This window comes from Pristis pectinata, chromosome 38 (genome assembly GCF_009764475.1).
Source record: "Pristis pectinata isolate sPriPec2 chromosome 38, sPriPec2.1.pri, whole genome shotgun sequence".
In the NCBI taxonomy this organism is placed as follows: Eukaryota; Metazoa; Chordata; class Chondrichthyes; order Rhinopristiformes; family Pristidae; genus Pristis; species Pristis pectinata.
The window spans coordinates 5,516,381-5,542,416 of record NC_067441.1 but is presented as its reverse complement, the minus strand read 5'-3'; the positions used below and the strand labels follow the sequence as shown (position 1 = coordinate 5,542,416).

Here is a 26,036-nt window from a genome sequence, read left to right as displayed (position 1 = left end):
TATAAAAAGTGATTTTTTTTAATTCACATTAGTAGAAAGAAATATGAATATTGCAAATCTAAGAAACATGTGCATTAATAATTAGTAGGAGCATCCCACAAAATCATTTATTTGTACACAGCAGATTAAACCACCTGGGGAAAAAAGGTAAAGTCCTAAACTGACTATTATTCTGGAATCAGTTACCTTATGTAGTGCAATCAGAAATGGAAACAGCACCCAGCAGCATTCTTTGGATTAATTTCAGTGCAGTCCAGAACTTCCATCTTTAGATTGTTTTCCAGGGGAACAGAGATATTATATATTCACTGACAGTTCGCTAGAGCACCAGAACTCCCTGCGCAAAGTTTAAAAGCATTGAAAGTAGTCTATTAGGAATGTAATACATCTTTTATTGCTACTGAAATAATACCTTTAACCCTTTCCAGCTTTGATTAAACTCTTTCAGCCTGTAATGACAGTCTGTAATGTTAGCTTTCCAAGCTGTTGGTGTGTCATTAAATAGCAGGTGTTTTATGCAAACTGTTAAGTGGTCACAGATCCCCAGTGCACCATTCCAAGGCCACTATTTTATTTGTTGTTGGTTGTTTGCCACCAAGTTGAAGGAAGCAGGGAAGGGTTGCAAAATGCTGGCGCCATGGAGTTGCCATTTACAAACAGGACTGACGCTGGGAGTGCTGGATGCAGATCTTTCTGGGGTTCCACACAAACATCAACACAAATCAGACCAAAGCCATGCATGTCCACCCAATAAGATCACTCGCTACACTGTTGCAAAGGAAGTGGAAACTTAAATCAGGAATGTAGTGAAGTGTCTGGGCTCAGACCAGAAGCCATCTTTTGATGTACATCAGAAGCACTTCTCAACATTTACATTAATGGCACTAGGGTCAAGCTTCTGTTCCCCTTCCTCTCCCTACACCTGTTGGCATCCAGGAGAAAAATTCAATGCATTAAAAAAAAGCACAGAAATGTGAACCAAAAGGTGATGCTGGACATTAGTAACACCGAGGAAAAGGCAAGTACCAGGTTTTAATGACTTCACGCACAAATGTGAAGAGTCCCCTTTCTCCAGGGGCTAACAGATTACCCTGCTTTTGTTTTCGCTTCAATTTAAATCCCCTGCTCTGTCCCAGAAAGGGCTACTACTTCAAAAAAAAAAGTGATTCCCACTCCCCTCTGCCCAACTCCTTACGGTGTCTATTATGGCAAACTTGCAAGCCCCACGATCAGAGAGGCCATTGATTTAGTGTCAGATAGGACGGAGCTTGGGATCCAATGAGGAAGGGCTATTCTCGATGCATTTCTGCATGGGAGACCCAGTAAAGATAGCGAGGAGATCTTTACCTTGATAGCAATGGTTGGATTTCCCCCTAGAAATGAAAAGGACCAAGGAGTGCAGGGTCCACTGCACTTTATAAATCACTACATATCTACATCTGCATTCATTATCTTTTTAAATAAAAGATTATATATTATACATATTGCAGTCTTTTTCTACATGGTTCCTATAGGTACCAGGCACAATACTGGGTAATAGGGATCACCAAATACTGTGGCACCTGGTTTCAGAGATTGTTTACAGCAGCCATGGGCTTACTGCTTCTTTGAAACACCAAATGATTTTTGGCTATTGGTAAAATGTTTTGCTTAAAATTCCCCCCCTCCCCCCCACCTCTTCAGTCCTCTTTTGGAATTTATTTTCATTTCTCAGAAGAGTTTCCGTCTCAGTTGACCGCCTCAGCCCTGCTCCAACGCCTCTGTGACTTCCACAGCACTGTAAGAGGCTGGGCCCTGGGACAGCTGTCTTGTGAAGAACGATGCAGCTCTCTTAGGTTTCACCCTCTTGATTTCTTTACCTGAAAGCGGAAAATACATGCAAAAGACTTGCATTTATTGAGTACCTTTTGCAGCATTCTAAAAAGGCACTACGCAGCCAAGTGAACCCATCAGTTAATGGACTGGCATCTAGAACCTGAGCCAATGGTCTGGAGAGAAGAGCTTGAATGCCAGCATGGCAGCAAGCAAATTTAAATTCAAATAATTAAAAATAAATCTGGAATTTCATGGTTTGGATGAAACTGTCAGATTATCACAAAAACTCCCTTGGTTCCCTAGTGATCTATAGAGAAAGGAATCTCCCATCCTAACCGTTCTGGCCTGGATTGAGACTTGAACAAATAATTTTCCATGCTGCCATTCGGAGGACACTCATTACATACAAACAACATCTGGGCATTCAGCAAATGAGGTAGGGTTAAAGTCCCACCACAAGGAACAACCAATGCTGTCAGTTAAATGCTGGAGGACATGCGACGCAAGCTGAAAGGACAATGGAATATCCTTTCCACAAATAGAATTTTGTTTTTTTTTAAAAGAGATCTTGACGCAGTGCAATTACACTAGGTCACGTTATGGAGATGGGCAAGACCTTCAACAGTGCTTTTGAACCAGAATGGTCAGAAGCAGAGAATTTCCTCTTAACATACTGCAGCAGTAGTGCACATCACAATGTAAAGGCAAGCAAGCTTTGTGATGCAAGGATCAGGAATGTACAAAAGCATGAAATTGTCTCATTGGACTAGAGGACTTTAAGAAATATGACAGAGATGCCAGTGATGAACAGGGTACTACAGAGGCTATTGCATTGCCAATGTTATGAGCAGGGGACATCATGGATAGGCTAGCACTCACTCCCAGTTCCTAAGTGGGCATTGAAATAGCCCAGTCAACCACATTAATGTGGGGCTGGAGTCACATATAGGCCCCAATTAGCAAACATTATTACTGAAGCCAGTTCCAGATTTATTTAATTAACAGCTGGAATTCCTCAGCCAAAGTGGCTGGATTTCAACTCGTCTTTGAATCATTAGTCCAGTCCCATTCCCCTGTAGCCCTGGAACTGGAACCGGAACCGATCCAGAGCTTTCACTGCATTTTGCTAATAAATTATCTTCAAATCATTACTTTGCTCAGAATAGTGAATGATTAGAGTTTACTTATTCTTTAAGGATTCTATTGTTTCTTGTAGATATATGCATACTTGAAGGTTAAATTTCCTTTAAATGCTGGCAGATCGCCAAGTCTGTACAGGCTTTTGCACTGCCTGGAATGGATGAACTCTTTCAGAATGGAGCAGCACCCTCTGATGTCATGAAATGGTACAACAGAAACATGACCACACAATGCAAACCAAGGGTTCTCAATGTTCACAGGGAAACATACTGAAGTATGCAGGGGGAACACAGGAGCCTTTTCCCCATGTGGACAAAAGTCCACACATAACTGTGTAACGGAGTCATTTGGGACTTTTGAAAAGGAATTGCATGGGCACATGGGCAAATAATCTCAGGATTATGGAATGGAATTGATTATTCTACAAGCAACCATTACGGACTCGATGGGCCAAAAAGTCCACTTCTGTGCTGCAACAATTCTGTGATTAACTGCCCGACCAGGGCGAATTGAAGACTAATCAGTCAACATCTTATAAGCCACCTACCCTCCTCCACATAGTCGATGGTCAAGAGCTGCTGGATCCGATTGCACACCACACTGTTCTGCCGCTTCAGTTTGCCGCGTTTCTCCTTTGGTCTTGGGGGTTTTGCAGCCACGGTGTCTTGCGCCGGTGGTGTCTCAGAGGCACTGTTGAAGTCGATGCAATACTCAATCATCCCACTCATCAGCTCCGCCTGTGCACAAACACTGTCATTAGTCTCAATCTGATTCTCCCTTGCCTGAGAATCTGAAGGAGCAACTGGGAGTGCTGTTGCCTAATATGCAAACGATCAAAGTACTTGGAGCGATGATCCAGAGATGGGCTCAAATCCCATCAAGGCAGTTGGTTAGTGGCACCAGCATCCCTCAGTGCTTTGGTTTCATTTCCAAGAATCAGAGCGTTAATGGACTCAGTGCTAAAGGGGTCATTATGGTAATGATACAGAGAGGTGCATTACTGTCAGTGCTGTGTGCAAGGATCCCAGCTTGAACCTCTGCTGCTGCATGTTGCTGTATCGGAAACCTGGTGCAAATCCAGCAATGAATCACCCACAGCTCAGTGTGACACTCAGTGCTGACATGTGGCCTACTGCTGGAAACTGACAGCATTGGCTCCTTGTGTTGACAAACTGCCCGGATTCTAGGGTCTCCTTTATTGGATAAATTGGCAACTGCTGTCTTCCCCTTTTGGTATAGCTGCTTTCCCCATTCAGGGACTTCTCTATGGTAACAAGTTCAATGATAGTGGGTGGCCTTGGTGCAGCCACAAGGTGAGGGGGAGACAGCAGTTTCCAACACATCCAACAGGTGGTGATGACAAAGATCATAGGAGTTTGGTGGTCCGTCAACACCGAGCAGCCACGACTAGCCCCTTCCCCTCACTCACTGTTGCGACCGGGGTGCCGATCCAAATTCCACATTTCAGCACAAATGGCTGCACCCCCACCCAACACCAGCCCTCAGAGATTGTCTCCTCACACCAAGCTGTGGGTGATTCATTGATGCAAGAGCACCAGAGGGGAGGAGTTTGCTTCAGGTCCCAGCACAGCTGTGTGCAAGTACGTACAGGCCTTCAGATTGAAATAACAAACCAGTGCTCTGCTGGGTACTTGTGAAGTTGGAATTTTAAAAAGGTAGTATTGTTAAAGCTGGTTTAACAGCTTTCTAGCTCAATGCCCTTCAGAGAAGGAAATCTACCACTGTCTGGACTCAGGTCATAAAAACATAGTTGACTTTTAACTGTCCTCTGTCATTCACTCAGTTCAAGGACAATATCTGAGGTTACGTCCATGTCTGGGTGTACCTGGAGAGAGAACATGTGACGTCCACTGGCTTGGAGGTCTTCTGTGACCATTGGGTACCACAGGGGCTGGAGTGCATCCTGGATAAGGATGGCCGTGTTTTAATTGAATTTAAATTTTGTAAATATTCTGCTGAACATGTGCCCATTGAAAATATTTAATAAACATTTATTTTTGAATGAGGGCAATAAATGCTGATCTTCTCAACACTGAATGAAAATAGCAAAAATATCCATAGCATTATTTGCCTGAACCCTTCTCTGTACCCAAGCGACGAGTGGTGACAGACTTGAACTATGGTACTCACGGCCTAACACAATTAACACAAAATCTCTATCCAATTAGGTCTCCAAGTAGCAATCCAGACCCCAGGATTTTCCCCCGTTCTTTACCCAGGAGAGTGAGTGTAATTGTGCCATCCAAATAGACTGACTGAGACCAGCACCAACTGGTTATCCCAGCCAGTTTGGCATTTTAACACATGTCGTCACTCTACCTAAACACTTGGAGATTGTGGGCAATTATTTACTATTTTCTGGCCTGCCTACACGCACTTAAACAATGCGAGGGAAAGAAACTGAAACTTTACCCTCAGATTATCAAAGATATTGGCTCACATATTTTAAAATAATTACAGGGTTAATTTTCCAGTTAGCTTGAGAAAGTAGTCACCTGCAATTATTCTCTGACAGGTCCATTATTCTTACACAACCGCTCCCAAAAAAACTTTCAGTCCTTTTGAATAACACAAGAGGCTGGAGACCGAAAATGCTGTGAACCTGCAGCAGGTCCATAGGGACGGCAAGATACTGACTTAAAAAAAACAAGGATTTCCAGGTCTTAAACCATGTCAATTGAACATCCCTACAGAACATTTATTGCAGTTCCTTTAAACACTCACATTTCCACCAGGGGTGGTCTGATTCAAATAATTTGGACATTAATCAGAGCAGATGATAGAAATAAGCCACTTGGCCCATCTGCTCTGTGCTAGTGTTTTGTTCACGCTTTCCCAGCACCACATCCTTCCATTCCTTTCACCTTTATACATTTATCTAATTTCTTCAAATGCATCTGATGCCTGGCCCAACCACCCCTGAAGGAGCAAATTCAACATCCTCAATCTCTAGACAGAGTTTCTCCAAAAATTTACAACAGAATTTAATAGCGACCACCTTATTATAATGGACCCTAGTTCTAGACTTTCCTGCAAGAGAAAGAGCCTGTACAACTGTACAGATATTTATATCCACATGGACATGATATGCCCATGCTTCTCCGGTGAACTCCTTTGGACTTGTTTCTTTTGCCAGCAAGCCCTATATCCCACAGAAAAATCTCCATGCCATCAGCTACCTGATTATGTGTATTTAAATGGCCAGTGAAGGCAGACCATTCACAGTCTACCCCAACCATCATCTCAGTCCAGGAGGCATCTTCAGATAGCAACCCCAGTGGATGCAAGGGTGACTTTGCCTATTGCTCCCCTCTTGACTGATGATGCCAAGCATAGCAAATACTTGAAAGTTTTAGTAGCTGAATCTGTACAAATTCACTTCCTTATGATACATCACATCAATTTTTACTCCACAGTTTACAAACACAAACCATCCACAAATCACTTGACCAACATTTGGCACTGGGTTAGAGAGGGTTGTGCTTTCTTTCTACTGGTTAAGACATGAAATTTAAACCCATTCCAGTTAAACTGATCATTACTTGTATTCAAAATTGATGAGCAACTCAGTTATGGGTGTAAACACATTAGTGTTTGCACAGTAAGTTAAAATCCAATACAGTCATATGCTTCAAAAGGAAATGGCAAAGCCCAGAGATCTCTGACAGCAAAACACCATTAGATGAGTAAAGGATGAAAGAGGTTTGCACTCTCTCTCTACCATTCCCCAAACCAGTTACGATCAGCAATAGGAATCATGAATTGATTAACCTGAAATTAATCCCTTAATCTCCTTTAGAATATCAAAATCACTGGAAATACACCTGGAAGAAGAATTAATCAAACTGCTCATCTTTAATTAAGCAAACACTTAGACCATTCAGTATTTAAAGATCTGCCTCAGCACTCAGAGTAAGCAATCCAAATCTTTTTCCGTCAGTAAGAAATCAAGGCAGTGACAAGATCATTAAAATACTGTGTGTGCATCTATGATTCAGTGTTCCTGTGTGCCTAGAGTCCAAAGTAAACATCAGGTTCACAAGGAGTGTTCGCAGTGCTTAAATGAGAACAAATAGCACAGCAAAGGCCCTGAAGACTATTCATAATTTACAAACACTAGTGCATTTTAAATGAGAAGCTCATGGTACCTGTTTGGAGTAGATCTTCAGCAGCTTGTTTACAACAGCTCCCCCCTCCTCTCCATCAAATTCCAGCCACAAGATGTCATCAGAGTCTTCATCCTCAGAGGAGGTATATTCCCACGAGAGTTCGTGAAAACACAGAGCCAAGAGCACACACTGAGAAAAAAGGCAGAGAGACAGCATAGATTCATTTCAATTGATGCTCGTAATACCTGTTGATCAGCTCTAGAAAGTTTAAAGGCCCTTTTGACTTGCTCTCTCCTGAAGATTCTCCAGAAACGTTTTGTTAGTATTGAGGTCTCTCCGGCCAGCCACTGTCTGCACATTGCATCAGCACAGTGGGCAATGATGGCGTGGCATCAGATCACCACAACCATGAAATTCCACCTTCACACCCACACACGGACTTCCACAGGAGGCCCGTGTATGGGCCAGGGTCACTAAATGAATCTCTCACTCTTTGTAAACTGGAAGTGTGTGATGACTGTAGCGCTCAACTGTTGCATTAACTCATCAAACATCATGCCAAACTTCATTTGACAGCCTCATACTTTTGTTAGCAAAGCAACACGGCGGCACAGTCCTTTAAGCATGTTTCACTCATTCAGACAAGATAATGGTTGAGCAGGGCAATGCCTCCCTCCTTGAATGGTCAATGGAGGTGCACTTGAGGCGAAGGACCTATGTGAACTGTTGCTTCCCCATATGCCATTGTTGCCCACCCTAAGCCTCACAAATTCTCTATCAGGCTCTTAATTTGGCAATATATTGCTCCAAAATGTAGCATTGTAGAGGCTGGGAACATGGGAACAGCAGAACAAGAAGCCAAACTAAAAGATGGATAAATAATGCTGCTCATCAGAAACACCACAAGACATTTTATCGTTCAGAATGGATTATAAGCTCTTTCTACACTCCTAGAGCAGGGACTGCATGGGTTACAGATTAAAGCTCCCACCACACTATCCATAGGGATGGAATTAAGTTAGAACTTCGGTGGTTTTCTTCAGTCTTTCTTAACCAGCCTGCATCTGAGCTCCTTCCATCAACGTACAGGAGAACTGTCATGTCGTTAAATTAGGCAATGAAACTAAAGGCAAAGGTTGGGTACAGAGTAAAACTTCTATTTTGCCTCAGAAACAAGATGCATTCTCAACTTTAATCATACCAACAGTATTGAATTTGACTATCTTTTTGATTATAATTGGCTTATCATCAGTGGAGTGGATTATATCATAGGACTGGACATTAAATGGACCACTGCTGAGATGATACCAGTTAATATGTCCTTTCCCTTACAACCAAATTTCACTACAATTTCCGCCATGTAGCAGGAGATATATTCACAGAATTACTAAAAGCTACCTTTTCCTTGTTGTCCATGACGGACACACCATCCAGGCTGATCGCTATGGTTACTGGTTTGCGTGCATTCCGCTGCAGAAAGCTCTGAACTGGTTTATCAATCTGACCTGTGAATACTGCGGAGCTAAAAGCACAAGAGAAAGTGAGTGGGTACAGAGCAACAGCAGGAACTCATTCACTGCACAAGTACCATTCATCTCCCTTACTCGAAAAAGGATAGAAAGGTCTTAAGTCTTAAGTTGCAAGGGAAGTTTATAAGGACAATAACTGAACTGAGAAGTAATAGTAACAGGAAAAGAGAGTGATGACCTGATACAAGTTATGAAAAGGTTCAAAGGGGAAGATGTTTCAATATGAAGGATTCTTAAACTCAGAAACTGGAGACCAAGACAGTCACATAAACATAACAAGAATTGAAGAGCAATATTCTTATTCACTTGGTCATCCCTTGCTCTCACTCCAAATCCTTAGTGAGTACAAAAAAAAACAATTGCAGATTTAAATTTAGTGAAGCTTACATTAATTGCTTTTTATGAAAGATTTCAAACAACCTTTGCCTGAAAAGTCTCTGAAGCCAGTATACCCCAGTTTGGTTTTTTGAGGATACATTTCCTGTCCAAGATGTTCTCTACAAACAGAAGAGATTTAACTACCCCATTAATTTCTATCAAAATCAAAAACAACTTACATTTTAACCTTGCAAGGTCAATAGAATGCATGCCTAGTATACATAAATTCTCACCAAAGTGGAGGAAGAGGAATCCTGGCAACATCCCAAATGTAGGTAATAGAGGAAACCAAGGACACAGATGTCCATTACTTGACGACAAGTCTCCAATCTAAAGCACCAAATTTCTTTTTCCATTGATACTGCCCAACTTGCTTAGTACCTTCAGCATTTTCTGTTCCGTACCTGTGCACATTTACCCGGAGGGATCCCATTTGCCTCACTGAATTAGGATCATTAACTAGCACCAGTGATCACCAACTGATCATCAAGGACACTGAAACTGAACACCAATTGAGCTTTATATTTGTAAGAGGGTAGAGATGGTCATTTTACCTGGGATGGGATAGGATTGATTGCATTCAATTAACAAACTTCTTCATTGCCTTCACTATTGTCATTGTAGCAATGAGTAACATGCCCCAAAACTTTTGCATTGTTTTGGGGAGGCACAAGCCAGGAACATGGAGGACTCTCCATGTGTTTGGATGAGTGCAGCTCCAACAGTACAAGAAGCTCAAAACAACCCAGTGCAAAGCTACCCATTTGACTGGCACTCCATCCATCACCAGCACGCAGTAGCAGTAGTGTGCACCATCTACAAAAAACACTGCTACTCCAACAGCACCTCCCAAATCCACATTTTCTACTGCAAAGAAGAACAGCAGTGGACACAAGGAACCACCATCATCTGCACGTTCCTCTCCAAGAGGCACAGAATTCTCAGTTGGAGACATATTGCAGTTCCTAGTCCTGAAACTTCCTACCTAACAGCACTCAGAGGAACTGCAGCTACTCAAGAAAGTGACTCACCACCATCTTCTCAAAGACAATTGGGGTTGGGCATGAAATGCACATTGAGCATTTTTAGGTCCAACAAGATGTTCAGTCAAGACAACTCCACTAATGCATATGTCCCAAATCAAAAATGAATGAAAACCCCAACCCAACAAAAAAAAACTATCATTCTCCATTATCAAATTTTGAATTCAGCCCAACGTCAACAATGAATTAGGGTAGTGCCCCAGAATTCCACTTGTCTTTGCAGAAGTGCTTCCTGGCATCACAACCTGAACAGCCTAATTTTTACGACCCCTTATTCCTGACATCTGCCAAGTAATTACTAGAATCCTAAGCAATTGGTTTTGCATGCGAGGAAGACCTTGACTATGCAACTTAACCCAGCATAACTCTTTTCAACTCCTTGTACTTTTATTTTCCAGGATTCACTGTAACCCATCATGTCTTACCCATAATACAGCAGCAGGTGACACTTTTGCAGATACTGGCGGTAGAGTAACTTCAATGCCTCAGTCTCCTCACATGCAGCATCATCCACCAGCTGCCTGAAGGACTCGAGCAGCATCTCTTCATATCCATGCTGCTTGGCTCCTCGGGATCGGAATGCTGACAGTAACCCACCATGCTTCTTGCACAGGTGCGTGGGGAGGAACAGGTCTATTTTCCCCCTAGAAGTAGGTTTCAGGTTAAAGTAAAAAGATTTGGACTTCTATTGCCACTTAGGACATCCCAAAGCTTCACAGAACATTTGAAGTGTGGCCACTTTGTAACTGAGGTAAGTCTCCAACATGACAAGCTCCAACAAACAGCAACATGGCATTGACCAGCTCAAGTGTTTAATGATGTCAGCTGAGGGAATAAACCTTTGTTTAGGCACCTTACAAAGAAGGAGTTGTTGGATCTTTGGAGTCCAGACAGGTGTAGGTTTGTCTCTTACACGACCCCAGGATGAGCCAAGATACTCTGCAGCTAATTAAGTACTTTGAGGCGACTCAACCAAAAGGTGTACACAGTAAAGTGCAGAAACAGCTACGGTATAAAGGAAGCACTTTACGATTTTGGCGGTGCTGGCAGGAGAATTTGAGAGACCAAATAACCTTTTCTTAATTGTAAAATTTCCTAATTCAGGAACAGGGCACTTTCATAAATTATTTCTCTTTAATTCCCAGCTTTGACCTTCTCACCATCCAACCCAACCAACAACTTCAAGGAAAGCACAACAACGATCATAGAAAGCTTGGCTTTTGCACTCCAAATACGACTGAGAGACGATTTGAATGCTAACACAGACCTGCACCTTCAAACCCAATTATTCAGCCCAAACCCATCGATGCTTTCCCTTATTTCAATAACACTGCTCCCCTTACCTGAGGAAGGCAAGATTATGCTGCTCCTGGTCAAAGGGGCCGAGCTCGATTCGACAAGCGAGGGCCCCCAGTTGAAGGCAGTCCTCCAAGTCGTAGGGATACCTGCCCTCCAGAATATTACATTTGGCCTCTTCATACAACAATCGAAGAATGCCTTCATCCTTGATCTGAAATATCAAACTTAGGTTCAGCATTCAACCTGTTTAACCAGGAATCTGTCTGTGAAGAGACAGATGGAAGAGAATATTTCAAGCACAGGGCACAGCAAAAGATTCCATAGACTGATAGGAATTCTACCAAGACCAGCATTGATGCTCCCAAGGAGGCAGATCATACTGAGGTCTTTTAATGCTACAAAAACAAAAAAATCACTGCCTTTGAAGAGCATTTAACTTTTTGTCCCAACAAGCATACTCCATCCTTGCTTTGTATACTGGTTCCCAGAGTGTTGAGTGAAAAGTCAAAATTATACAGGAAGAAACAAAATGCAAGGCATTTTATAGGACCATACAATCATAAGCTTATAAGGTAATCAGATTCCTACGTTTTATCTTGGAATCAGAGATTTTTGTTTTTTTTAAAAAAAAATAGGCATCTGCAGTCCTCCCCTTTCAAAAATCTCAAAAAACAGAGATTTGGAGTGAAGACACATACCTGCAGCATTTTGATTATCAGAATGAAGTAGCAAGATCATTAAATTGTGTTAAACTAACCTGTAACTCTTTGCTCTTGGGGAAGAATACATTCTTTCGATACTGTAAGGTTGGTTCATCTGTGAGTGAGTATGAGAGACAGAGTTAATGAATACCCAATGAACACAGCTTGGACATCATCATCTTGCTTATAAGGAGGTTTTCCATGTACCAGGTCACAAGGATGTGGTGAAAGAAGGGTGTTCAGGACAGAGAACGCACACCTTCTTACCCAAAATCCGTGTTCCCAGACTGGGAAGTGGATTGAGAGTATACCCCGGCTGACGTTTCCCTTTCTAGCCCAAAGTGCCACCGTCAATTGCAGCTACAACTGGCTGACTCTAGGTTCCTCTGGCCATACATCAAATTGGCAGTCCTTAGCACAGTAGCACACCGGGTGCAACAGTCACTGGGGAGTAATATCTTAACTTCTCCATCTCACATCATCTGGGCCATGCTGATTTTAATCAGAGCATAGTTGGGGCTTACCATTCCTGCTTCGCCATTCCCTAGTCTCCTACCTCAAGCAAACTTTCCTGCCCATTCCTCAATACCATGTCCAAAAGACCTTTAATCTTAGCTCAGTGACCGAGCATCCACAGCCCTCTTATACATACAGTACCATTCAGCCCAACATCCATGCCAGCACTCAGGGGAACAATCCTGCATCACATTCCACACCCCCACCCTCATTTCCCTACAGCATATTCTCAGGGATTCCAAAGAATGGGGAACAAAACTCTCAGTCTTAACTGGTTGACCCCTTACCTTGAAGCCGAACCTCTGAGTTTTAGACCCTCCCCTCAACTTTCCTCTGCATAACTCACTTGACTTTAACAGGCCTGCCTTCCTCTGAACCCTAACACACCACCACTCTGTTCACATATATCCACCCAGTATACCACACAGCTTCCAAATGACACAAACAGGAACATGGACCATTGTGAAGAGAGATCTACAATACCAAAATCACCATATGCAATCCTTGCATGGGGAAGAGATTGCCAAACTGATGGCCAGTTTCTATAACCTGGCTTTAGACTGTAATGTTTCTCAGCCAGCTATCCAAGATTAATTTCCCACCATATTTTGGTGCAAAAAAAACCCATCTATTCCTTTCCTCAGGACATAGAATCAATATACACTCAACTCTAATCCAAGACCCAGCAAGCTACATTAAAAGTTCAACCTATAATGGACAACTGCACCATTCACTGTGATCTCAGCAAGGAGGACAAAGAGGCTTAGGTTCAACCCTAGTGTGCATTGTAATTGATATCAGTATTGGTGGGTGAAGGAAGAGCCCAAGAAACCACAGTATGCAGCAAAACCTGCTGGATTTTTTTGGAATTTACAGGATGCCAGCATTTACAGCCCAAACTGCTTCACCATTTACCCACGTATCACAACACCAAAGGAAGCAACTCGGCCCATCTAATCCATGCTGGCAGCCAGCAGAGCAATCCCATCAATCCTGTTCCCCTGTCATTCTGCAACCTATTCTCTCTCACAAATGCCCACCAACTCCCCTTCGAGATTTTTTCCCTGCCACTTCAGCGCAATTTACAGCAGCCAATAAATCTATCCCAGAACACCTTTGGGATATGGGAGGAATCCAGAACACCCAGAGGAAACACATATAATCATGGAGAGAACGTGAAAACTCCACACACACAGCAACCAAGTTCAGGATCAAAACTAGGTCCCTGAAACTATGAAGTAGCAGGGTTAACAGCCATGCCACCCAAAGGCCAATTGAGAATAAACCATATTGCTGTGGTCTTGGAATCACACATATGCAAGGTCAGTAAATTTCCTTCCCTGAATGACATTAATGAACCAGATGGGCTTTTATAATGAACCAGCCTTTAACTCCAGATTTATCCAACAAATTTAAATTCCTCAGTTACCTTGATGGCACCCAAGTTCTCGTCTCCAGCTTGTCACCCTACCCCTTCTTAACATATCCCGCACAGTTGCTGTTCCAAATTCATCTTCCAGTGTTAGGGGCCCAGACAATAGTAACACAGGATAAAGACTTGACAAAATATCTGGAGAGACTTGGAACTGAAGAATATACAAAGTAGATGGGCTTTGACACTTGCCATTTCCCATTTCTAGACAAAGTTCTTGGCTGTGGCAACACTCACCATGAACAATGTCATCTGCGGAACATTTGGTAAAGCGGTAGAGGAGGTCCGGCCACTGCCGGCTGAGCTTGTATGGACAGTGCTTGGGTTTGAGCTGCAACTCTGCGGAAAAAAAAAAAGCAAACTAGGTGAAGTATGGACATGCATAGATGACATTCGGTCTGCCTTCTGGTTCCTCAGTTTCCAAATTACATTACCTTGGGTTTTCATTCATCATTTCATTCACTCACCCAGTCACTTAAAGCAGATTATTTCTTCTAAGTTATATTTATCAAGAAATTAATCAAGAATCACTCTCTCACATACAATCTCTGTCTATACTTCACCTGCCCCCTCCCCCAACCAAAGCCCTCTTACTGGCTATAATCAAATTGCTTCCATCTCTGCAGCCTAGTACATATCCTTTTCCTGAAGCCACAGATTCACTTACATATGGCTCCACTGGCTGCAGCAATCTTCAGTTGCTTTAGCCTAGTGTCTGTATCTAGTGGTTGAGGCTGGAGTGTTGCCCAGGGTATCGTGAAGGTGCTCAGTCAGGCACAACATTGTCCTTGTAGGATCAGTGATCTAGAACCATGGACTTTGGCTGATTGTCCACCAGGAAATGCAAGCTCCACACAGTCCAAAAATCAGCCCTGGAGACTTTGTGTTTAATTCAACTGGGCCTGTACTGACTGTGCTCAGAGAGTGAAGGAGAGCAACTGCAGAATAACCATGCAGCATACAAGAATTTCCATCTATTCCAAGGCTTGGCCCCAGTTTGTTCTCCACTTCCGCAGAGTGAAAACTACCTGCAACAATCAGTCTTCAGGGGCAGAGTTGTGCTGTGGGCTACACACACAGAATATCAAAACTTGGTGGACACACATATGTAATTGCCTTGTGGAACAAGTCCAGATATTCCTTAGTTTGTTCATCCACGATGTTTCTGAAGTGCCCTGTTACTTGTCCCCTTCATTTCAATATGTAGTTAGCTCGCAAACCACCCCAGAGCTTTCAGCTCAGTTACTGTCTGGAAGTCCATAATGAAGCTGTGTAAAGAAAAACTTCCTAATATCAGTCCAAGTTAATTCTAGTTTAAATCTGCAGTTCCTTATCTTTGAATGATCAGAACTGTATGCAGCTAATGCTCGTTCAATATTGGCCTAATTTATCATTTTACATCTCTGCAATCACTAAACCTTCAAAAACAAAGTTCTCCTTCATACAAGCTTGCCCGTATTAAAACTGCTAGGAAAAACATGCATCTCAACTCCTCAGAGAGCTGTCCGGAATTGATTTTGTGTAGGCTCCATCAGTAGGTGGAATTTACACTTCAGATAATCAGAGTTGTGCTTTAAGTAGCAAATGAAACAATTCAACCCTATCAATGGTGAGAATGTAATCCCTGCAATGATGGGAAAACTAGGCCTTCTGTTACAGGCAGAGGGTCATAGCAATGTCTTTCTGGCACCTGTCTCACAATGGTTTCCAAAGAAACCCTCACAATGCAGCCATTGTGCACAATGAAACAAGTGGTATTTAAGCGTCTGTGGGTGAAGTCATTTTGGATGCTGAATCCCTGAGGGTGCATTATCTTACATGAGATTTCTTCACAACTAAAAAATTCAGTATGTGGTATATTTATATGCACGTTATGCCTGCGAGATGCCTTCTAGATATTTGTTCCTCTCCTCCTCTCTCTGGAATAACATTTCTATTTATCACATTTCACTGTACAGTAATCATTGCTCCCAAGGAAGAGGCCCATGAGTGTGTGAAGTGTTCACCACGTTATAGAAAACAATCCTATTTCAGTCACCTTTCAGTACCCACCAGGTGAGGTAGTGTGCCGGCTACACTGTGGAATCAATGAGTCTTCAATTCCAATCTAAAGAAGCCTATTCCTCACCCATGCAATGTATCCCCATTTCTTCAAGCTGTGGTATACAAGCCAGATCATTGTTTATTACCAAACGCAAGCTGCTTTGTGAAGTTGTTTTTGGTTGAGACAATAATTTGCATTTAAACAATGCCTTTAATGTGCCACAACTTCAAGACTCTCCAGAGTGTTATCAAATAAAACCTGACACAGACCTGAAATGCTACCTCCATACCTTAAAAGCTAACTGAAATGTTTTTCTCCCCATTGACTCTGCCTGACCTGCTGAGGATTGCTAGCATTCTCAGTTTTTATTTAAAATTTGACATTGAGCCATATTAGATGATATTCTGCACAGGTAACTCACCTCCAGATTCTTACCCACCATTTACAGTCCAGGCTTATGAAGAAATATTTACTCTTGAAAGGGATGAGTGCAGTTCCAACAACACTCAAGAAGGTTGATGCCCCCAACACAAAGCAGTCTTGTTGTTTGGCAGCCTTCCGCCACCCTAACAGTCAATCCCTCAACCACTGGTACACAAGTTGCTGCAGGGTGTACCATTTAGATAGTGCACTGCAACAACTTTTAAGAGATGTGATGTCCAACACCTAGAAGGGCAAGGGCAGCAGGTGCAATAAAAGACCTTCCAATCGCAGGATCCCCTCCCAGGTTGCACACCTTCTCGATGTGCAATTATATAGGCTGTTCCTTCATCAGCACAGGGTTTAAATCCTGAAACTCCACGTGATAGCATTGAAGAACATTCACTACATGGACTATAGCAGTTGAAGGCAAGCACTGCCAACCAAGGGCAAACAAGGACAGGACTTGCCCAAAACACCCACAATCCCATGTTCTCACCACACAAAGGAAGTGAACCAACAGGAAACCACCCCAAATCAACAAAACTAACAAAAAAATGTGGAGACTCACCAAGAAAGGGAGAGATGAGCCAGAATGAGAAAACCTCGCAAGCCTGATCAGGTAACTGCAACGCCTCCCGAACAGTCCTGGCCAGCTCCCCTGCTGTGAGAGATGACAGACTCTCCACGGAGAGCTGAATGACTGAGTTGTTCACTAGGTAAATCAAAACCTCTGAGTCTGCAAAATGCAGGGGTGGAAAAGAAATTAACATAAAATCATTTTATTGAGAAACAAGATCATTTATCTAAATACAATGGAAAAATCTGGACAATGAAATCTTAAGAATGCACACACCTGCACAGAAGGCAACATTTGTTTTCAATTTTCCAAAGTTGGCACACTCTTCTAGGCATTTTTAACTGGCTGCTTTTAACTGGCTGTTAATAAAACTACACTATGGAAAAGGGATCATACTGATGACTACTAACTCTGATTCTATCTCAACTGCTGTTTCTTTTATTTCCAGCTGGTTCTATTTTGTTTCACAATGTTAATACGACAGTTTTACTGGAAGAAGAACAGATTGCTTTTTGCTCTTACCAGGTTTTGTCAAAGTTTCTTGACCCATGGTAACCATTTTTCACACACTGATAGGCTATTAATAGAAGTATGGGGACAAGAGGTAATTCAGGGCATCAAGCCCACTTCAGTTCTTTTGAAGAGTGAGTTAAGGAAGGAAGAAGGCTTACAACATTATAAGGACAGACGACAGAAGTCTTTAGAAACCAAAGGCTGACAGAAACATTTATAACAGGAATGAGATAGAATACAAGAATAGACTAACAAATATGAAAACAATAAGAGCTTCTTCTGGTACATCAAAAGGAAAAAAAATGGCTAAACATTAGTCCCTTAAAAACAAAATAAGCCTGGGAAATTAATGAGAAACAGAATAATTGTTGAGTTTCTGAATAATTATTTTGAATCTGTCCTCTTGGTAGAAGGTAACAAAAACACCCCAATAAAAATATTTGATCTAGGGGCTAAAAGGATGGAGAAACTTACAACTTCTATCACAAAAAATAAAAAATACTATGCAAACTAATGGGACTAGACAATGACAAGCCCCTTGGCCAGCATCCTAGGATCTTAAAGGAAATAGTTGCAGAGACAGTGGATACATTGGCAATAAGCTATAAAAAATCCCTAGCTTCTGGAGATTCCCAGAGAATTGAAAAAAAACACAAATGTAATGGCAATTCAAAGAAGTAGGGAGACAGATGGCAGAAAATTATAGGCCAATTAGCCTAACTTCCGATGGGGAAAATTCTGGAGTAACATTACTGAGGAAATAGCAGGACATTTAGAACCATGATTCTGCTTGATTATCTTATGAAAGGGAAGCTGTGCTTGACAAATCTACTGGAGTTCTTTATGGATGCGGCAAACAGGTGGAAAAGGGAGCCCGTGGATAGAATGTATCTGGATTTCCAGAAGGCATTCAGTTACGTGCCATATAAATGCTTACTGCACAAGATAAAGAATGTATAGTTTGGGGATAGCACATTTGCAGGGTTAGGGGAATGGCTAGCTCACAAAAACAAATGGGTCAGTTTCAGACTGGCAACCAGTAACTAATGGGATGCCACAAAGATCAGTGCAGGGGTCTTAACTATTTATAATCTATGCTAATGATTTGGATGAAGACATCAAGTGTACCGTAGCCAAATCTGTTGATAATACAAAGAACTGTGCAAACAGTGGAGGACATAGTGCTTTCAAAGGGAAGCAGGTGACATAAGATGCAAGCAGTTGGCAGATGACGCATAATGTGGGAAAGTGTGAAGTTATCCACTTTGGAAGGAAGATTAAAAAGCTATTACTTAAAAAAGCAAGATGGCAAAATGTTGCCGTACTCTGCGAGCCCTAGCACATGAAACACAAAAAGTTAGCATCCAGGTGCAGCAAGCAATAAAGAAGCAAAATGGAATTTTGGCCTTCATTGCAATGGATACAATGTAAAAAAAAAATTAGGAGAGCTCTGATGCAACTTTAAAGAGCCCTGGTGAAACACAAGACACACTTGCATTGGAAGCGGTGCAGAGAAGGTTAACTAGGTTGATTCCTGAGATGAAAGGATTTGTATATGAAAGAAGAATGAACAGGTTGGGCATACAGATGACAGGTGATTTTATTTAAATAGAAGATCCTGAAGAGCATAGTGGGGGCATCTAGAACTATGAGGCATAGTTGCAGAAAAACAAGTCACCAATTTAAGACAGAGATGAGGAGGAATTTCTTCTGTTAGAGGGGAATGAACCTTTGGAATTCTCCAAATTGCTGTCCTTTTGATACTGAAAGCAGAGATTGACAGAAATGTAAACTACAATAAGTCAAAAGGATATGGGGAGAGAGAAGGAAAGTGAGGTTGAGGCCAAGACTGGATCAGCCTTGGTCTCACTGAACATCAGAGCAGGCCTGAGGAGCTGATTGGACCACTACTGCATCTTGCTTTTCTCATGCTTACGTTCAAATATTCTAGTCTTTCTCCAAATCCCCACAATATTTTTCTCCAATTATTGATCCATTTCACCTTTAAAAGCAAGTGCTGAATCACCTCCCACAACTTGAAAGGGCAACACAGACAACCCTAATCTGGTCCCATAAACGTTTTTCAGCAGCTGCCATTGGTTAGCAAATACAAGTGGAAAAACTATTATATTCTATCCTTTGGTGGTGGACAACAGATAAGTCTACAAACCATTCTTAGATGAAGCCTGATAGCTTGGTGCAGGATAGAGAGTGGAGTCAGAAAGATACAGGCCACCTTCAATGAAGGAGATATCATGGGAGCCAAGAAAAGGTCTTTCTTTCCATTCTGGCACGTGCATATCAAACAGAAACTGGCTTTTGCAGAATTGTGCAACTTACGCCGTGCTGCAGAAGATGACACACTCCCCCGCTGTGAGTGCCCAGCCTGTTCCAACGTAGTTGTCATCTCACTTGGATCCATCTGGAATAGAGAATCTCAGAATTAACAAGTATAGAAGGTGGAAATTTAGCCCATCAAACCACCACTAACTCCGAGAATGATCCAGCCAGTATCTTTCACAATGTGTTACCCATGGCCCTGTAACAACTCCTCCCTCAAGTAGCCATCCAATTCCCTTCTGATAGTAACAAGTCAATCTGTTTACACCACCCTTTTGGATCATGACTGCTGCTGCAAGTGAACTATTTTCCTCATATCATCACTGGTTCTTTGCCAGTCACCATAAACCTGGCCCCTCAGTGTTTCAATAGAAACACTGTTCTCAATTGTGAATGCTTCTTCCAAATCTCCTCTCTGCCTCAGAACAACCTCAGCTTCTCCAGCACATCCAGGTAACAGAAGTCCTCAACCCTGGAACCATTTGACTCAATCTTTCCAGTATCCTCACCAGGGCCTTCACATCCTTCCTACAATGTTGTTACCAGAACTGGATGCAATATTTAGCTGTAGCTGAACCAATTTTTTGAAGGGAGTCAATGTAACCTTACTTTTGTACATTGGATCCCATATGCTTCAGCGAAAACTGCTTTCTCAAGACACGGCAGAATTTAGTCTCCACCCAACACTCATTTTTAGAATTGTCCCTGATGATCTTTCATTGTTACAGACCCCAGCACCCCAAGAAAAACCACATTTCGGTAGGATCTATGGTCAAGCTTGAATCGGTTATAAAAAAATAGTTCTGATGAAAGATCATCAACCTGAATTGTTAACTGTTCCTTTCTCCACAGATGCTGTCTGACCTGCAGAGTATTTGATGCATTCAAACATGCATAAGAACATACAACTTAGGAGTAGGCCACTCAGCCCCTTAGGTCTGCTCCACCATTTAATAAGATCATGGCTGATCTGACTGTTACCTCCACTCTACATTCCCTTCTTTTTTTTTTGCTTATTACACTATTTATTCAAGGATGTACATGTTGTTGGCAAGGCCAGCATTTATACCTCTTCCCTAGCAGCTGGAGAATTGGCTTCTGAAACTGCTGTAGTCTGTGTGGTGAAGGCAATCCCACGGTTGTTAGGTTAGTTGCTATTGCCTTTCTCTCTAAAGAGAGTTGGTTGACTAATTGATTGCTGAGAAAAAGATCCATTACTGCTAGGAAAATCAGAACAGCTAAGGAATTGTATTCAAAACAAGAAAGATTAAAGAGAGTCTGGTCTATCACATACTTTGTAACACCTTGTAAAAAACCGGAAAACGTTATTACAGATTATTTAGCTCAGCACGTTTCCCCAAACAGGAGAGGGGGCAGGGGGAAAAAAAATCAGTGAGTTTGCCCAACAAAACCACATTAGTTCTTGGATATACAGTACACTGGTACAGTATCATGGACATCTGGAGAAATATTAGATGCACAATCAAAGAACTGGGAATGACTCGAAAAGACAATTTAAGCAAAAATATTAAAATCTGCACATTGCATTATCTGCAGAACATTTGGTGGCACTGCTAGAAGAAACCAGACACCCAGGTCCAGTCTTGATGACTGGTCTGTATGGAGTTTGCACATTCTCCGTGACCACATGGGTTTCCTCCAGATGCTCTGGTTTCCTCTTGCATCCCGAAGATGTGTGGGCTGGCAGGTTAATTAGCCACTGTAAATTACCCCTAGCATGTAGGTGAGAGGTAGAATCTGTGGGGGAATTAATTAGAATGTGGCAAGAATACAAAAAATGGGATTAACAGAGGATTAATGTAAATGGATGGTTGATAGTCAGTGCAGACTCTGGGTTAAAGAGACTGGTTACATGCTCTCTCTCTCTATGGCTCCATAACATAATATAGGATAATATTTTAAGAAATCTTCCATAGATTTCCATGCTCACTCTGCAAAATATCAATGTATCTCTTTTTAGACCCATCTCCAGTTTTGTATAACAGCAAAGTGAAACTTCTGCTCAAGGCTAACACCTGAGCTCTAAGAAGTGCCTTCAGACAAGATGGTCAAGCAAAAGTTGGTTTGGCCATCCCAAGCGGATGTTAACGTTGCTATGGAAATATTAAGAGAATTATGGAGTTCCCCTGGCCAATGTCACTCCCTCAAACTATACCAATATTCATATACTTGCCTAGATTCCATCAGGCTGCATAATATATTGTTTAAAATTGTTGCAGTGATCTGTACAGCAACGAGTACAGAATTATTTTGAGGGGTATCGTGTCACCAACATAAAAAACACAGAAAGGCAAATTTGCATTTCTGTAGCACCAGATGCATCTTTTTCAGAATGTTCCAAAGCACCTAACAGCTATCAAATTACTTTTGTGTCCTGTTCCACCAAGACCATTCAGCTCCAGATGCCACCACAGTCTTGGTCCAAATATGGGGGAGGGCGCCAAATTCCAGAGCAAGGCGAGAGTGAGAACAAGGGATTGTTTGCCTGAGTGGTCATCAAGGATACACATGGACATACAAATTAGCAGGAATAGGCCCCTCAGTTTCTTGATCCTGCTCTGTCATTCAGGAAGGTGGCCAATCTGACTGCAACCTCAACTCTACATTCCCGTCTACCCGTGACAACTTGACAAATCTGGATGGGCTCCAAGGGGGAAAACACTCCACAGACTGGAGTCCTACCTGGCCCAAAGACTTATTGTTTGTAGGAGCTCAATCAGCACAGCTCCAGGAAATCCCTCAGGGCAGTGTCCTGGCAGGGATGCTCAATGATGATTACAGTGTTCAACTCCATTCAGTGCTCTCAGAGAATGAGACAGCAAGGCCTGAACAACGTTCAGACACTGTCTGATTCATGGGAAATAACCTTCACACCAAACAAATACCAAGCAGACTATTTTCAATAGGACAGTCTAATTACATACCATCAACTATCAATACCCACGGGGTTCACCACTTACAAGCCACATAAATACTGTGACAATAAAAAAAGATCAGAGATTGGGTATTCTGTGATGAGTGACTCACCTCTTGCCACCCTGCAAGCTTTCCACAATCTACAAACCACAAGTTCTTAAGGTGATGGAATCGTCTCATTTTGCCTGGGTGAGGGCAACTCCAAGACAAAACTGTACGTCCAAATGATATCCATCCACCACTCTAACCATTTACCCCATTTAGCACCAAATACAAAATGAACTGCGGTTACTCATGGAGACACAGCAACAGCACCTTCCAGACACAGCAACCATCTAACGAAAAAAGGTAGCTGGCGCATGGGAATACCAGCACCTACAGGTTCCCTTCCAAGTTGCTCACGGTCCTGACTTGGAAATACATCAGTTGAGTTAAATCCTGGAACTCACAAGCCAACAGGATTGTGGAAACATCTTCACAAAATGACTTCAGAAGCTCAAAATGGCAGCTCACCACCAACAAGGGTAATTAGGAATGCCCATATTCCACAAAATAATCTCCCTTTTACAGACAAGCATTAATATTTGGAAAAAAAGTCAAACTTCAATTTCAAAGCTATTAAGGATTCTGCTTCTGACAGTGTTACATTTCTCTAAAAACTCTGCAAATCTCTAACTTTCATTACTGAGTAACCAAAACCACCAAAAGTAGTGAGTCAAAAATAATCTCAGAATGTACCACAAAATACTACAAAAAGTGGGAGTCAATCACAGCAGGAAACATGCAGCATCTGATTCACATCCTTCTTTAGGAATAAACAAGCACACTGATAGAAAGGGAAAAGAGAAAAAAAACCAAAAACACAGGAAGTAAGGTTGAATGATTTCACTCAATAATGCTGAACTGAAGGATTGCACAAACATGAGAACAGCTGTGGCACTGGGAGGAAACAAAAGTTATGAAACCGGCAGAAACAAGATACTGGATGTTTGAAATTATAAAAACAAAATGCAAAACAGAAATTAAAACCGAAGTGCTGGGGAAAATATTGCATTCAAACAAAACAGAAAGGAAGCAGAGTCAGCATCTGTGGAAAGAACAGTCTAACAAGTATAGGCCAGCTCACGAACCAGTCAGGTTTCCCTTGCATTCACTTCTGGAGATTAGAGATTTCGGTATGACTTCAGTGCACGACTGAAGGTGCTGTAATGTCAGAAATGGCATTTTTCAGAATGGACTTAAAGGCATTGCAAGATCTCTCAGGTGTCTCTAAAAAGACTCCTTGACACTTTACAAGACGAGAGGAGCTCTGCTCTGCTGGAGTACACTTCATCCCCCCGATGAATATCAGGTTGATCAAAGTGCTGCTTGTGGAAACTGGCTAGCACACAACAGCCACACTTTAAAAAAGAACTTCATTTGGAGCATCCTGAAAGATAATATTACTCTTTCTTTCAGCATATTCTGGTGAAGAGAAAACTTACATTCATACAAAACATCCCGTGAGGCATGTCAATGCACTTTACGGTGAATGAAGCTTTTTTTTGAATAGTCATCACGAGGAATATAGAAGACAGTACATAAATGCAAGTCTTTCTTTTAATCAACAACCCTTATGAAATACAAAAAAAGACTGACGTGGAGTATTTTTCCCATACCTCTCAAAGTAGTGAGGATTCAAAAGTACTTCAGTGGCTGTATGTCTGGGGCATTCAAAGGAAGTGAAAAGCTGGATTTATATGTAAGTCTTTCCTTTGATCGAAAGTAACGAAAGAAAATAAAAAGCATTTATATTTTTCAGGACGTCCCAAAGTGCTTTATAACTAATGTATACCTGGTCACTGTTGTAATGCTGAGGGGAGTGGAGGAAGGATACTGAAGGTTTGGGGAAGTGCATGGGGTAGGGGTCGGCTACAGAGGCTGGTCCATCCAGGCTCAGGGTCTGAAGGCTAGGGCCAAATTCCCTCCCTCATCACCAACTCTCCCTCGACCTCACCACCTCTCACACCCTCCACCTCCACCTCCACCTCCACCTCCAGCACTCCGCCACCTCAGCACTAATGCCCATCGGATACTCACACTGCAAGCCAAAATCGCTCCCGCAACTCGGAAGGGAGACACTCCCTCTCCTCAACAAACCAGTCAGCCCAATCGCCAACCGGCGCCACCAACAAAACTTCTCCACCACTCTATTTCCCCCGTCTCTTGTTCCGCGCTTGCGCGCCAACCAACCCCGCCTCCTCGCTCGGGCTCCACCATTCTGCGCCTGCGCCGCCCTGCCGATTCCCGCCCCCCAGTCCTCCGTTCTCCAAGCGCGCCTGCGCCCTGAGCACCCGCGCGCCGGCTGCCGTCCCCTTCCTTCTCTCCCGCCCTTTCTCTGGCCAACCCTTGTGCGCCTGCGTCTCAGCCGCTGAGCTCACTGGGAGTTGTAGTATTTCGTGGTTGTCGTTTTACTCCATCGCGTGTGCCGTCGAATCCCAGACATGTTTATACCAGCAGTGTTTCCAACATTTTCTGTCTTTTATTTTAGATTTTCAGTACCGTTTATTTTTAATTCCATTTACTGTTGAATTCATGCCACCTGAATGACGGTCTTGAAGAAGTTCTCGCCCAACAGCGAGATCGCCATCTGCCCCTTTTGCCTTGTTTCCCCTCAATTGTTTCTGCTTCTCCTCTTATGTTGGATAAGGTTCTTGCTTCCACAGACACATCTCTTTCCTTAGCAAATGTCTTTGGCTCCACCTCATCCCACATGGACTCAAACTCCACCCTTCACAGTTCGGACCCGCCCAGGATCGCAGGTATGGTCGGACTATCCAGTGTTTCTCATCGTATCCTGAGCTCCATGTTTATTCCCATGTGTGGGCACATGCATGTCCTCGATTTCTCTCACGACCGCACGGATTCATTCTTGTCTCAGAAAGCTGTATAGGTTCACAGTTCCACTTTATTTTCGCCGAATTTGGCGCTGCTCCCGGCCACTTTTTTCCCTTCCTTTCAGATGTCAAAGATCGCAAATTCCAACAGCTCTTGGATTCTGATACCTTTACTGACCTTTCTCCATCTTCGTTTTCCCGTGACCCTACTTCTTCCCCCAGTTCCACACCCTGCCACTTTTCACCGCCCTTCTGACTTTACCCTCTCTGATCCTGAATTATCAGTCCCCCACCTTTGTCCCTCTATCAGCCATCTTAATATCCAGTCCTACATGATGTTGAC

General features: G+C 42.5%; 1 protein-coding gene across 1 annotated transcript; it reads right to left on the bottom strand.

The window, feature by feature from the left end:
• On the bottom strand, window positions 1-25,037 carry frmd8 (FERM domain containing 8). The gene is made up of 11 exons (XM_052045041.1): window positions 24,897-25,037; window positions 19,881-19,962; window positions 17,019-17,186; window positions 14,221-14,322; window positions 12,092-12,150; window positions 11,379-11,545; window positions 10,461-10,679; window positions 8,484-8,607; window positions 7,125-7,274; window positions 3,503-3,692; window positions 1-1,859 (listed from the first exon to the last, which is right to left on the bottom strand). Exons 2-11 carry the CDS (start codon window positions 19,960-19,962, stop codon window positions 1,741-1,743), a joined length of 1,380 nt encoding a protein of 459 aa, XP_051901001.1. The 5' UTR covers window positions 24,897-25,037; the 3' UTR covers window positions 1-1,740.
• Window positions 25,038-26,036: the final 999 nt, after the last annotated feature.

Bases quoted from the DNA above. Each gene is read 5' to 3' on its own strand.
- frmd8 (XM_052045041.1), bottom strand. From the start codon at position 19,962: ATGGATCCAAGTGAGATGACAACTACGTTGGAACAGGCTGGGCACTCA. The intron at 12,151-14,220 runs GTGAGTGTTGCC...ACTCACTCACAG, and splicing joins CGCAGATGACATTGTTCATG to ATGAACCAACCTTACAGTAT. The intron at 10,680-11,378 runs GTAAGGGGAGCA...ACCTACTTCTAG, and splicing joins CATAATCTTGCCTTCCTCAG to GGGGAAAATAGACCTGTTCC.